The sequence below is a fragment of the Dendropsophus ebraccatus genome, chromosome 1 (assembly GCF_027789765.1).
Source record: "Dendropsophus ebraccatus isolate aDenEbr1 chromosome 1, aDenEbr1.pat, whole genome shotgun sequence".
Classification (NCBI taxonomy): domain Eukaryota; kingdom Metazoa; phylum Chordata; class Amphibia; order Anura; family Hylidae; genus Dendropsophus; species Dendropsophus ebraccatus.
Genome location: NC_091454.1, coordinates 116,793,579 through 116,808,490, shown reverse-complemented (window position 1 = coordinate 116,808,490; position 14,912 = coordinate 116,793,579). Strand labels below are relative to the sequence as shown.

General features: G+C 41.4%; 1 protein-coding gene and 1 long non-coding RNA gene across 8 annotated transcripts in view; one reads left to right on the top strand and one right to left on the bottom strand.

Moving 5' to 3' along the window:
• The window catches only part of KIF21A (kinesin family member 21A), a 107,973-nt gene extending 104,368 nt beyond the window's left edge, over window positions 1-3,605 (top strand). For 4 of the 7 annotated variants that reach the window (XM_069977200.1, XM_069977190.1, XM_069977209.1 and 1 more), the window contains 3 exons: window positions 1,208-1,378; window positions 1,460-1,659; window positions 2,338-3,604. In XM_069977200.1, coding sequence (XP_069833301.1) covers window positions 1,208-1,378; window positions 1,460-1,659; window positions 2,338-2,431 — 465 coding nt within the window. In that variant the 3' untranslated portion in view covers window positions 2,432-3,604. Of the gene's footprint in view, window positions 1-1,207; window positions 1,379-1,459; window positions 1,660-2,337 lie in introns of all 7 variants that reach the window. The other 3 variants (XM_069977221.1, XM_069977240.1, XM_069977218.1) reach the window with 3 other exon arrangements.
• An 8,314-nt stretch (window positions 3,606-11,919) lies between these two features.
• Window positions 11,920-13,540, bottom strand: LOC138776333 (uncharacterized). The gene is made up of 2 exons (XR_011360719.1): window positions 13,217-13,540; window positions 11,920-12,624 (listed from the first exon to the last, which is right to left on the bottom strand). It is a non-coding gene; the product is annotated as an uncharacterized lncRNA (long non-coding RNA).
• Between the last annotated feature and the right edge of the window lie 1,372 nt (window positions 13,541-14,912).

The following is a 14,912-nucleotide window of genomic DNA, read 5'->3' as shown; positions in this document are numbered from 1 at the left end:
TCTTCTCTGGGTGTTCTGGGCTCCTGTGCTCAGGTCTGTCTGCTGTGTGTGGGTGTGGAGCCAATCGCTCTGCTCCTCATTACACAGAGCAGAGCTGCCGGAGGCAGAAGAGGGAGCCACGGGGCTCCTGACAGAACCTGATATAACTCAATAGGGAGGGAGAGCAGCTTGCAGGCCTACTTAGTGCACTTCTCCCAAACCGGCTGCTATTATCACAGCTGATTCGGGAAAACTGCAGAGAGATAGGAAGTCTTTAAACCAGATCTCTGTTATTGAAACTAAATTCAAATCATCCCTAGATATCTGTCCATCAGCACACAGATCTTGTTGCTTAAGCTGTGAGCATTTGTGCACATTACTCGGACTACTTGTGCCTTTTGTTTTACTCTTATCGCTAACTACATCTACCTGACTAACTACTGCGTTTTCAGAAATCCCATTACACTTAGTTGTGTTAACTGGTCAAGCATAGAAATCCTCCTCCTCTGTTATATTTCTATCCCCTTTATTTAGGTAAAATTTCTGTCCAAAAATATTTCTCACAAGTGTACCTTTATGTGATGGGAGCAAACACATCCATCTTGTACATCTCCTTATTAGACCACCTGCTAGAATTATGACTAACAAACCCGAAACCTTTAGCCTCACACCATTGCCTAAACCATACATTTAACTCTGAGATGTGACATGCCTTGTTCTGATTACAGACTGGCAAAACATCTAAAAATGTAGCTTAGCCTGGTATTCTGCCCAGCTCCAGACTTTGCAAGTCCCTTATTACCAAATTCACATCTTTCTGGAACAAGTAATTTGTTCCAAGATAAAGCGCCAGATCAACTTCACTATCCGTACTACCAGCTTTCACAATCTTTGTAATACAGTGGTCCCTGGGAGACATCTGACCTCCTTCAGCACATCTTCAGTAGCTCTAAAACAACACCAATTACATTTGAGTCGCCCACAAGAAGATGCATTCTCCTCTTACTAATTTTCTTTTCTTTTCTGCCCCTGACCTTTTGCTACCACTCTGTGCCCCATCTCCATTCTCCATTGGCAATAAATATATCACAGAGAGGACAAACATATTATGTTTTTGCTCCACTACTTGTAATCTCCCTAAACTTACTGTTATCCAAGTCTAATTCTGTGTATATGGTGAAGAGCTCCTTTGATATATATATATTTTTTTTTTTTTTGCTTTTTCTAGATGTTTGATATTACAGAAGGAGCCCTCGGTGTTGTCAGTCCTACACGTTGTTTTGAACCACCTCATTATGATGGTATTGAGGCTCTCATCATCAGTGGTGATAACCTTTTCAGTGGATCAAGAGATAATGGAATAAAGAAATGGGACCTCTCTCGTAAAGATCTTCTGCATGTAGGTCTAGGTTTTTATTCTTGGGTTCATTAGTTGATTGTATGAACAATTATGTTAATGATATTATTTGTTTTTCTGCAGCAAGTTCCAAATGCCCATAAAGATTGGGTATGTGCTCTTGGGATAGTGCCCAGTCGTCCCATTGTTCTGAGTGGTTGTCGAGGAGGCATCCTGAAGCTATGGAATGTAGATACGTTCATGCCGATTGGTGAAGTCAAGGGACATGATAGCCCTATAAATGCAATCTGCACAAACTCTACTCATATTTTTACAGCATCAGAGTAAGGGTTCACTTCTTTTCATTATGGTTAAAATGTGCTCAGTTTTAGATTGTACATACCATTCCAAGTGAGCCTAAAATATATTAAAGGGGTACTCCAGCGAAAATCTTTTTATTTCAACTCATGTTTTTTTTTAGATAGTTATATTGATTTTTAATTTACTTCTATATAAAAATCTCAGGTTTTCTCATACTTATCAGCTGCTGTACGTCCTGCAGGAAGTGGTGTTTTCTTTTTAGTCCGACAGAGTGTTCTCTGCTGACATCTCTGCCCAGAGCAGCAGCAAATTTCCATAGAAAACCTCTCCTGCTCTGGACAGTGCCTGTCTCGGACAGGGGTTGCAGCAGAGAGCACTGTGTCAGGCTGAAAAGAAATGATCACTTCCTGCATGACATACAGATGCTGATTAGTATGGTAAGACTTAAGATTTTTTAAATATAAGTCAATTTCAAATCATTATAACTTTCTGAAACCACTTGATTTTAAAGATAGATTTTCACCTGAGTAGCCCTTTTATTTTTAGGTATTAGTATAGGCCATCTTCTGGCTTGTGGAGGGTCCACGAAAAACATTGAAAAGTCATACTGTACAGTGTTTAAAGAGATGCATGTTATATACTTGTAGTATATACCTAAAACAGAAGTCTGATTTTCTTTTTTCTTTTTTTTTTTTTTGTAGTGATCAAACTGTGAGGATTTGGAAGGCTAATGGTTCTCTTGACTGGCAGACATCAGATGCTGGAGACACAAGTGAAGATGTTGCAAGCAATTGAACTGGAACCATTAAGCAATAGTCTTAAGAGGATACTGTGACAGACTGTTTGGGGCATTTAATATAGTATAGCATATATATTGGACCTAAGTAACTGGAAGCTCTATTCTAAACCATTATTTTACTGTGCTCTAAATCCTTCTAGCTTCTACTTGATGGTAACGGAGGAGTCTTATTGGTCTGTAGTTAAATGACCATTATACAAATGGTACACATTAGGTCTTGCGTACTGTAATATTGCTCCACTATATTCATGTGCAGTGATTATTTATAGAAAATAAGCATACAGTATTTACTTGAAGTACTCTTGAAGTAGTGTCCACCCCCACATAAACTGTGTGCCTGTAGACAAATACAAAACTACTGAGATCAGATATGGGCAATTTTCCAATTGTTTCCCATGATGCCTTCTAGCCATGATGATGGTCTTTACGAGAGAGTGCTGGAAGTAGTCTGTCTTTGTCTTATAACTTTGGTGTAAAATATACTACACACCACCAAAGTCTTGCTTTTCTGCACACACTTGTTCAAAATCTTTTGTGCCGTAAAATTACTGAAGCTACACATTTCTGTCTTCACAAAGTAGTAACCTTTTTGTGGCTGTGAGGCAATGTTTTCCATGTTACATGTGTCCTACTGTTAAAACCTACTCTTCCTATAAATTATTTTTTTATTTCTTAGAGTTTCTTTCTTTTAATACTTATTTTATTTTCACATCTGCACAATTTGCTTCTAATTTAAAATGCTGCTATGTGTATGTTACATACTGTTTCTCATTTGAGAGTTTAAGTTAGAGCCTTGTTTGTGGTAGAGAACTGTGTATATAATTTGGTTGTAAAAAAAAAAAAATCTTCTGAGCTCCTGCTTTGATTTTAAATGCTGTGTGACTCTTTGGAAAATATTTTTTTGCTTTGTTTTTGTTTTCTTTCTTAATCTTATTTTGTAAATTGACAAATGCAAATTTAATATAGATAAAACAAATATTTGTGCATATTGAGTTTGTAGATTGAAATAACGTGTGAATTTCAGTTCAGCTAATGCATGAATAAACACATGCACAAATACTTCTGTTCTTGTTTCAATGCTGCTTCTTTTGTTCTATACGCTATGCTGCTTAGTTTGGGACTCTTTTTGTATACCCTTTTAAATACCATGTGTGTCTTGTACAGTACTTACAATTTAAAATGTTAAAAAAATCTTTGGCAGTTATGTGAGGCTCATTACATAAAATCTCAAGAGACACATATATTAACTAGTGATGGTCCGAACCTGCCGAGGTTCGGGTTCGTACGAACCGGAACTCTCGGCAATGATTCCCGCTGTCTGCCCGCTCCGTGGAGAGGGTGGATACAGCGAGAGGACCGCCTGGAAATTTGGGATATAGCCATAGGCTGTATCCCAGTTTTCCAGCCGGTTCTCCCGCTGTAGCCACCCGCTCCACGGAGCGGCCAGACAGCGGGAATCTGATGCCGAGAATTCGGCTTCATACAAACCCGAACCTCGGCAGGTTCGGACCATCCTTAATATTAACATTAACACATACCATTAGGAACAACATATAATTGCCATGGTTTTACAAACACATAATCATGAATACCACGCAGTCCAATTAACTAGATATTTAACAGATACAGTGGGAAAAATAAGTATTTCATACACTGATTATTTTGCAAGTTTTCCCACCTACAAACAATGGAGAAACGTGTAATTTTTTTTATCATCGATTAAACAAGGACCTTAAAATGCTTCTTATGGAGCCGCTCCTTAGTTGTCCTGGTTGTGTGTTTCGCATCATTGTCATGCTTGAAGACCTAGCAAGACTCTTGCAATGCATGGACCAATTCATCCACCTTTCAATACAGGATTGTCCTGTCGCCTTTGCAGAAAAGCACCCCAAAGTTTGCTTCACAGTTGGGACTGTGTTATTGGGGTTGTACACATCCTTTTTCCTCCAAAAATGGCGTGTGAAGTTGATACCAAAAAGTACTATTTTGGTCTCATCTGACCACATGACCTTTTCTCATGCCTCTTCTGGATAATCCAGATGGTCATTGGTGAACTTCAATCGGGCCTGGACATGTGCTGGCGTGAACAAGGTGACCTTGCGTGCCCCACAGGATTTTTGATCTATGAGAATGTATTGTGTTATTAAAACTAATCTTTGAGACTGTGGTCCCAGCTCTCTCCAGGTTATTGGCCCGGCGCTCATGTAGTTTTGGGCTGAAACCTGACCATTTTCAGAATTATCCTTACCCCATAAGGCAAGATCTTTCTTGGTCTGGGCCTCCATGCATCTTGTGTTTCTTACATTTTCTAACAGTTGTCTTCTCACCAAGCTGCTTACCTATTGTCCTATAGCCCATCCCAGCCTTGTGCAGGTCTACAATTTTGTCCCTCGTGTCCTTAGACAGCTCTTTGATCTTGGCCATGTTTGGAATAGGATTGAGTGTGCGGACAGGTGTTTTGTTTTTTTTGTTTTTTTAATACAGGTAACAAGTTCAAACAGGTGCAATTAATACAAGTAATGAGTGCAGTGTAGGAGTTGCTTCTTAGGGTGCCTTTACACAGAGAGATTTATCTGACAGATTTTTGAAGCCAAAGCCAGGCATGGATTTGAAAAGAGGAAAAATCTCATTCTTTCCTTTATGACCTGTTGTCTGCTTTATAGTCCATTCCTGGCTTTGGCTTTAAAAATCTGTCAGATAAATCTTTCTGTGTAAAGGCACCCTAAGAATCAACTCATACACTGCACTCATTACTTGCATTAATTGCACCTGTTTGAACTTGTTACCTGTTTAAAAAAAAAAAACGAAATCTCCACATGGCACGATATGCCTTATGCAACATAAAAGTTCTAGATCACCACAGATCCCAAGCTTAATTTTTTTTTATCACAATACTTCGGAAAATATGACCGCTAGACACAAACTGGTGGTTGAAGATGTCTTCAATATCTGCCTTCCATCCCACTAGCATTGAGTTTCATTTACCTATACACACATAAGTAATAGCCTATGTGACTAATTACTTTGTTCCCGGCAGCTTTTTCAAACAGATTTTTTTGATCGTTTACTGTGTTACTATACCTTACTCTCTGGCAGCATGAAATATAGTATCTGACAGGTTCCCTTTAAAGGACCCATTACACCAAGCGATTATTGACTATATTTGGCTGTTACAGCCGATAATCGCTTGGTGTCGTAGGTAATGTTAAAAGACAACGATCATCCGACATGCACAATGTTGGCTGATCGTTGTCTTTCAACATGTGGAAAGACAAAAATGCTTCTAGTGACGGTCTGATGGCCGTCTCCCCGTGCAATAGGAGCGACGGCAGCAGACCACCACTATCTCCCATGGACTACCCGGACTATCTCGCAGCTCCCTGTAGCCTCGGTTCTCGCTGTCGGCATGTGTAATATTTCTGGCAGCGAGTGAGGAACAAGTAGCAAGCAAAGCACTGACCTGACCATAAAAAAAGCTATACAGATCTGTAAATTACTTTTATTAAAAGAAAAAAAAAAAATCAAGCTTTCAAGTACTTATCAGCTATTGTATTCTGTGTACTTTATTTTTTTCCAGTCTACCATGGTGCTCTCTGCTGTCACCTTTGTCCACGTTGGGAACTGTCCAAAGCAGGATGGTTTTTTTATGGTGATTTGCTACTTCTCTAGACTGTTCCTGATATGGACAGAGGTGGCCACAAAGAGCAACGAAAAGAAAACTCCTCCTCCTGCAGGGCAGACAGCAGCTAGTAAGTACTTAAAAGCATGAGTGTTTTTTTTTTTTTTTTAAAGAAGTAATTTACAAATCTTTATAACTTTTTTTTTTTTTACACCAATTGATTTAAAAACTATTTATTTTTTCTGGAGTAATGGGGTAGTTCAGGAAAAAAAAACAATTAGTGCCAAATAGTGCCAGAGATTTGTATTTACTTCTGTTAAACAATCTCAAATCTTCCAGAACTTATCAGCTGCTGTATGTAAAAAAAAAAAACAACAACACATAAACATTGTTTGGTATTGATGTGTGCAGAAATGTCTGATCTGTTAAAATATAATATCAAAAGTATATGGTGAATAACATAATTGTAAAAAATACCAAATGCCAGAATTGTAATTTTTTGGTCCCATTATATCCCACACACAGTTGCAGGTCCAATCTATGCAAACATAGTACCAATAAAAACTAAAGATTATGATGCAAGAAAATGATCCCCACTATAGCTCCATAAATGGAAAATTAAAACTGTGTCACAATTTGTTTTACAAATTGGATATAGCTGTAATTGGAAATGAGCGAATTTTACTTTGTTTGCTCGTCAGCCGGCTTATACATCGGTGGTCTTTTATCTTAGTGCCGCCGACCCCTGTGTGCCTGGAAAAGCTAGATCCAGTCCTATGCCTCTATTAGAATCAAGCCTGGCCACGGTATCCTTTCCCCTTGGTGACTAGAGATGATCGAACAGGGCAGAGGTTCAGCTTCGTACAAACCTGAAACATTGGCGTTTGACTCCCGCTGCCTTTCCATTCTGTGGGGAAGGGGGAGACAGCCCGAGTACCGCCTGGAAAACAGGGATACCGCCTATTACCTAGGCTGTATCCCTGTTTTTCAGACGGTACTCGGGCTGTCTCCACCTTCCCCACGGAACGGAAAGGCATCGGCAGTCAAATGCCGATGGTTCGGGTTCGTACAAACCTGAGCCTCAGCCCTGTTTGATCATCTCTATTGGTAACGTGGCCAGGCTTCATTCTAATGGAGGCGCATCACAGAGGAGAGGGGGGGGGCTGGTGTACACTAAGAATACCAGCGCCGAGCGCAGGAACTGGATCGCGTTTTGATAAATGGGCCACACCACCAGGATTCCAGCGCAAACAAGGTAGGGGAAAAAAAATCAGTTATCGAATGGTATATTAGATTTATATTATCACATTCCTGATCTCGCATTGGTAAACATTGTTAGCACAAAAACCCTCCACAGTGCAAAATTGCACATTTGTCACATACATGCAAGTGTGTTACCGATAAAAACTACAGATCATTGTGCAAAAAAGGAAATGAGGAATATAGATAGACATTATGGTGCGTTTACACAGAGAGATTTATCTGACAGATTTTTGAAGCCAAAGCCAGGAACAGACTATAAGCAGGGTGCAGGTCATAAAGGAAAGACTGAGATTCCCTGTCTTTTCAAGTCTATTCCTGACTTTGGCTTCCAAAATTGGTCAGATGAATCTGCTTGTGTAAACGCACCATTCGTTCTACCACATGGCAATCAGCGTAAAAACAAACACCTATTTTTGTTTTGCAGCATATTTTATAGAAAAAAAAATAAAAAATTAGGTGTGTTGTTGAAAAGTACTACTGGTGTTGCAAAAGACCTCATATGGGTCTATAGGTGAAAGCGCTATGGCCTTTTAAACACCTTCTCTTTTGGATTGAAAAACTGCATGTATGATACCAGAGTAAAAAAAAGGTAATGGTATCTGTACAGTGAATCGGCTGTGGATGCATTGCTACAAACACAATCTCTGCTTTACCTCCGTAAAATATCTGTAAACAGAAGAGCAGATAATGTGCTAAAAGAACGGAAACATATGGCATGTATTCTTATAGCAGACTGTTTTGTCAACTAGTCGCTTCTTAATATTTTCCAGGGCAATGTTTTATTTGTCCACTAGAAGGCACTTTGCACTTATATAATCAATGAGTCCAGTGTAAAGTTGTTTTCTTCTAGCCTCAATTATTGCATTGTTCTTTTAAGTAAACACCCTGGAAAGGTTCTGAGAAGTGATGTCAGCATTGTCTGGTCAGTGTTCCAGAATATATTACATAAGGATAATTTCTGTAATATTTGAGAAATCACTTTAGTATTACATAAATGCAAACACATTAAGGACTGTAAGTGCCTATTAGACGGCGGAGGATGCACTAATCAGAACACATCCTGTGCTTTTCTGGCAGATTCTTCAGCTAGTTAGTTCGCTCCCATACCTAAGCTTTGCTTTTTTATTGGGTAAGTGTGGGATTTATAGAGTAAACATAAGAGAAGATTAGACTTCTTATTAAAAAAAAAAAAAAATGGTATCAAGGCAGGGGATGATTTGATGTTGCTAAGCAACTGAAATTCAATAGTTAATGGAGAGGTTGGCTGTTGTGTAATGGACAGGAAAGTAGAGCAGCATCGCACTGTATTCTTAGTGGTGAGGATTTGATCTGGATTTTCCATATTCTTCTGATCTAACTTTTTATCTGAATGCTGCACAGTTATGTCCATCCTATCTTCTCATCTCATTTATTGACATAGTTTCAGGAAAGGAAAGTCATTATATATATATGTATATATATATATATATATATATATAATTAGCTTAGTTTAGTCTGCTCCTATTTACTGCGACAGCACAAGATCTATTGCTGCTGCCACTTGATGCTGTCTGTAGCCCCATCCGTATGTTAGTTTAACTTAACTCATTATCATCATATTAAAAAAAAGCTGGCTAATAAGCCTGTAGGTATACTGTAAATCTGAAATGTTTTTTTCCTTGTAGTTGAATCAGCAGCAGCAGTTGGGACTAGACAGGCGGGATAGAAAAAAAAGCTATACTGAATACTATAAATAGGGAGAATATTCCTATAGCCTGTGAAATTTACAGATGCAGAATACAAATCAAATATAGAGCTGGAGGTGGTGTGGGGGGGGGGGGGGGTAACTATGTGTTGCTACTTGGACTGGGCTTAAAGGGGTGCTCCAGGCTAGCAGTACTTTTAGTCTGTAGTCGGGGAGGGGGTGGATATAGAAGGCGCTGGTCACTTACCTCCCCGGTTGCAGTCCCAGATCGCACCGCCCCATTCTCCCGTCCAGCGGACGCTTCCTGGTCTGAGCTGCGGCTTGACGTCTCAAGGCAGCTCAGCCATTCATCAGTCCTAGCGGGGTCCCGCCTCATCTGCTGAAAGGCTGAGCTGCCTTGAGATGTCACGGCCGCGGGACGGGAAAACGAGGCTGTGGGATCTGGGACCTGGCGCTAGAACCAGGGAGGTAAGTGACTGGCACTTTCTAGATCCACCCCCTCCCCGGCCACAGACTAAAAGTACTGCTAGCCCGGAATACCCCTTTAAGGTAGAATAAAAATTATTCTTCCTATCCTCACAGTCACACCATCTGGAAAGCCCAATCAACCTTATAATGCCACATAAAAGTCAAAGCGTAGGGCCAGGTTTCCCCCTTCGCACTTAAAATCAGGAGGGATTCCATTCTACCCAGAAGGTGGAAATGGGCCTGTTGAATAACCTCTTACACCAAAGAAAACTTTCCATCAGGTGCATAGCATTTAGATGTTACCTCATTATTTAGATGCCTAGAATGCTCTCTTTGTACATGTACAGGTGGTAAGGAATCTTGTCAAGTAGATTCTATAAGCTGTGGACTGGTTAAGTGTATGCAGCTGTTTCTGCACTCCATTTTCTGGTTGATGTAGATAGCTAGGCAATTTGTTCAAGATTTGAAGTTATGGCAGCTGGGGCCATTTCATCAAGCACACAGAATGGAGACATTTGCATCTTTTTTCAAGTTTTGGATCCATTTCCTATTTTGGACTATTTAGACGCTGCTGTCATAAATTGCGCAGGACCATAGAACCTTAATGCTCAGGCAGTTATAATGTGCTAAGAGCCTCTTTATATAATACCAAGCCACAGGAAGAGGTGGAGATGATTAAGGCACTGTACCTTTAAATCTGGGAGGGTGCACTTGCCTCCCTCTAGTGACTGGATCTATACTGTGTGAAGGGAGGAAACGAGCGGACACATGCTGCTCCATGCCGCTAGGACTGCAACGGACCCAGATGGAGAGCAGGGCCACCACCAGCCGCAGATAGGAGAAGACTGCTGCGGTGGTAAGAGGACGACAACCAGGGCGCCCAGACACCATTACAAGGACGAAAAAATGCAAATTTGCTTAGTACTTAAGGGGTTGAGATATAAAACCATGCATCGGGTTTCTACCACAGTTTAAACCAACTGCTCTAAACTTGAACTAGACATTCCAAGGGAGGACTTTATCAATACTAGTGCTTTACATGCCAGTCTTAATATGAAGGTTGGTTTACACTTCCCTTATTAAATCACGCAGTGAAGCGGCCTGTGCATCGTGCTTCTGAAATCTATGACACCTCCAAACTAGCATATATTTTAGCTAAAATCAATGCTACCTTTGTAGCATAAATTGTAGTAAATCCAGTGTAGCAGAAGGCCACACCTTCTTACATTTTACACCTTTATTTTGGTAATAAAGGTGTACAATTTCACTCAAAACAGAGATGTTGCAAAAATTAAGAGAAAAAAATTACGAGAATGTAGTTAGAATAATTTAGTAAAAATGGGTCATTGTTTTTTATGTTTTTTAAAATCTCCCTTTGTAAACAAATGCAAAAAAATTACAAAAAGCATGTACCCCTAAATGGACAAAAAATATGTTAAATTCTCTTGGAAAAGACCATCACTCTTTAATATGAATGCACCAAGTTGTTTTATTCTTAGTTCATATGTATGCATACATTTTTAAAGAGTTCCCAGTAGGATTCAGGTAGGGGCATCTCAAGAGAACATTTGTTTTGCCCATGAAATAACAATTCTAGAACATCTTATGTAGGTGATATTCTGTCCCTCTGATATTCTTACTAGAAATGCATGACTCAATAACCACCTGGGTGTTACCAGTTGGAGGATAGTATTGTACAGTGAAGGGACGCCCCTAATTGGTAACACCCAGTTGGTTATTGAGTCATATAATTCTAGTAGGAATAACAGGGAAACAGAACAGAGTTATAAAAATAGGTGATTCAAAATAATTTCATGAGCATTGCATGTATTTGCTAAAATAGATAAGCCAGGAGTGGTGACAGGTCATCCTTCACAATAGTGAAGTGAAAAGTACAAGATACCCTGCTTTTAGAGGTTAACAAGGTGTTAAACATTCATAAAGGCATTGAAAAGAAAAATAGAACGAAAGAGAGAACTAAACTACAGGACTCTGTATTACTGACCTTCCATGTGGCACAAGACCAGCAGAGAAGCCCAGATACCCTTATTTTCCTCCTATGTTTTTAGGTCCTGGTTTCTGCCCAGTTCTTGTGAGCAAATGGATTCACCAAGATGAAAATAAATAAAAATATCATAATTGTAATCACCTATTCCACAGAATTACCTATACAGTTATTGTGTATCTAATCTGTTTCCATATATAATCTGTTTCCATGGTTTCCTGTTTAAATTTACAGACTGCATATGGTAAGAAACAGGGCCAAACATAAATGAACTATTCCATGTTCAGCACTACAGAATATAATAAACAACATCAACATAAAATACAGACAAATAAATATGCTTTTAGGGCTAAAAGCATATCATAAAAATCATGATAGTGACTCCAAATATATAACTCCACCACCACCAAAGAAACCACAGTCCAAAATACTTTCACACTATTAGTTAAAATACCTACATATTTTATACATTTTTTTATTGTGAGAGCATGCACAGTTGTAGGTGGTCGTAAAAACCTAGATCTCACTGGACATGCCTGCTGGAGGACCAAGATGGTGGAGAAGGTCTGTGGCTGTGCACTAACCATCGAGATGCATATAAATCAAGTCTCTGCTGTCACCCAACATCTATGGTGTCATTAATCCCATAAGATCACATGCACAGTAACATCTGGTAGGACACAGTTACAGCCGAGAAAACCAGCCTAATCACCATACAGAAATCTAACTGGAGAGACAAAAGGTGTAAAAGGAATCTATCACCACCATTGCACATTCAGATCTTGTAGTATGGTGTGATAGCATCAGGCCTTTGGGTATCTTAATCATTTGCTTTGTTCCCGAGTTATGCTGTCAAATTTTATTATGCTAATTAGTTTGGGGCACAGATGACGGTTCCTTGGTGCACTGCTACTCCTTTACGCTGTATTTGCCTCCTCATGAATAGAGATGATCGAACACCAGGATTTTGCAGGTTCGATCGAACTCGAACTTTCTCAAACCTACAGCATTTGATTTCCAATGGCCTCCTGATCCGTGGGGAAGGTGGAGCAAGCCCAGGTACCATGTAGAATTCCGGAATTCAGCCTAAGTAATAGGTAATAATCCACCAGTGAAGTCTCTACTTTAAAATAGGTCATAATTCTGGTTCCTGCAGAGAAAGAGGAAAATATTTTTATTGTACTCATTTCCTGGTAAGGAATCCAAAGGTTCTTTCCATACAACTATTAATCTCTGCTGAACCAGTGCCTGGTTTATGAGAGATTCAGGATGGGGTCAGTCTCTTCAGCCATCCTGAATGTCTTCAAAGACTGCTTTATGGCAATTCTGGATCTGCAGGATGTGTATTACCATGTACCAATCTTCAGGCTGCATTAGGGGTTTCCAAAAGTAGCATTATATGTAGATGGCTCTCTATTACACTTTCAGTTTCTGGCACTGCCTTTAGGTCTCTCTCAGAGCCTGTGCAGATCATAGCAGATATAATAGTTGTCCTGTACTTAGTCAATTTTTCTTAATGCCAGTACAGAAGTGCTTCTTCTTCACCACAGTATGATGGTGGAGGGGGTTTTCATGAAAAAACAAATACCAACAGCTGCCAATGTACCTTCTTGGGGATTCTTTTAGATTTAGCGTGGACGGCTTGTTTTTTTACCTTGAAAAAGATTAAAGAAGTCCGGCCTGACGCTTTTTTTTTTTTTCAGCAAGTGCTGAAGATGATAAAAGAAATAACATGCTCTTACCTTCCTCGCTCCAGTGCTGGTGGCCAACGCACCGGTCCCCAGCCACTTCTTGTTCTGGAAACAAAATATAAGACAACGCTCCATAGCGTAACTCAGACAGGGCTGAAGTGGTGAAAGTAAGCACATAGAACTCTCACCTGAGTAGGTTGTGCTGATGTAAGGCACAACTCTTACTGATAGCATGTGAATGAACCGCAGCCACTCCCGACTAATCCCCACAGGGATTAAAGACAGTCAGTATCCTCCTCCACTCCAAGGCGGGTAAAACAGGCGCAGGTCCAAGAGGTAATAGAGATATAAAATATCATAAAATTTATTAAAAGAATTATGCCAGCGACACAACATGTTTCGAGACCGGTCTGGTCTCTTCATCAAGTGTCAGTTTTACCCGCCTTGGAGTGGAGGAGGATACTGACTTCTTGTTCTGAGCCAGGACCCGGGTCATAATGTATGAGGTCCTCTCAGCCAGTCAGCGGCTGAGGCGGGTCCCAACTACAGCCCCTGACTGGCTGAGCAGACCTCACACGTCACATTCCAGGTCCCCGTTCAAACCAGAAAGCGGCTGGGGACTGGAGAAGTGGTATGTGGCCACCAGCACTGAAGCTGGGGAGGTAAGAGCATGTTATTTTTTTTCTACCCCAGCACTTGCTAAAAAAAAAAAAAAAAAAAAAAAAAGGGTCTGGACGGACTTCCCCGTTAAAGGGGTATTTTGAGCCATCCCCTGTCTTTCTAGCTGCTGCCATTCCTGAGGTACAAGTTTTTCTAAAGGCGCTGGTAGGGAAACTACATTTCCCATCATGCATTGCTTCTCCCAGTTGATGATGTTGTAGCAGAGCGGATAATGATGCAGCAGAGCTGATGATGTTGTAGCAGAGCTGATGATGCAGCAGAGCCAATGATGATGTAGCAGAGCTGATGATGTTGTAACAGAGCCGATGATGCAGCAGAGCCAATGATGTTGTAGCAGAGCTGATAATGCAGGAGAGCCGATGATCGGGTGAGTTGCTGGGGGGGGGTTTGTGGCGCTGGCTTCCAGGATCGAGTGAGTTGCGAGGGGGGTTGTGGGGATGCCGCTGGCGTCCAGGATTGGGTGAGGTGCGCAGGGAGGGGGGGGGGGGTCGTGTGCTTCCAGTGCCGGATGAGTTGTGTATGTGGGGGGGTTGTGTCGCCGGCGGCCAGGATTGGGTGAGTTGCCAGGGGGGTGGTGGTGCTGCCGGCATCGGATGCGCTGCAGGTGGGGGGATGTCTGAGTTCCACTGGCGTCCAGCATTGGTTGGGTTTAGGGGGGGGATGCCGCGGCCGGCCACCATCGCCGTCTGTTATTGGGTGTGCTGCCGGTGCGGGGGTTGGGGTGGCAATGGAGGGCCCCAGAGGCCATCAGGTGAGATGCGGGCGGCGGCGGACTGCCACCGGGTGAGGGGGGACGGGTGCCGGCCAGCCACAAGATGAGCTGCAGGGGGGGTGCCGTGGGTGGCCATTAGGTGGGGAACACAGTGGGGGGAATGGGGTTAAACACTGGGGGGGGGGCTGCTTTCAAAGAGGGAGACAGTGATCAGCAAGAGCAGCTGTCACTGTCTCAGTGTCCTCCCTCACTTCAGTGGACTGGGTTAGAAGCGCTAACCCGGCCCATTGAAGAGACTGAGGACACGTGATCCCGTTTCGGAGGGTGGGGACCAGGAGCAGGGAGCGTGTTGGA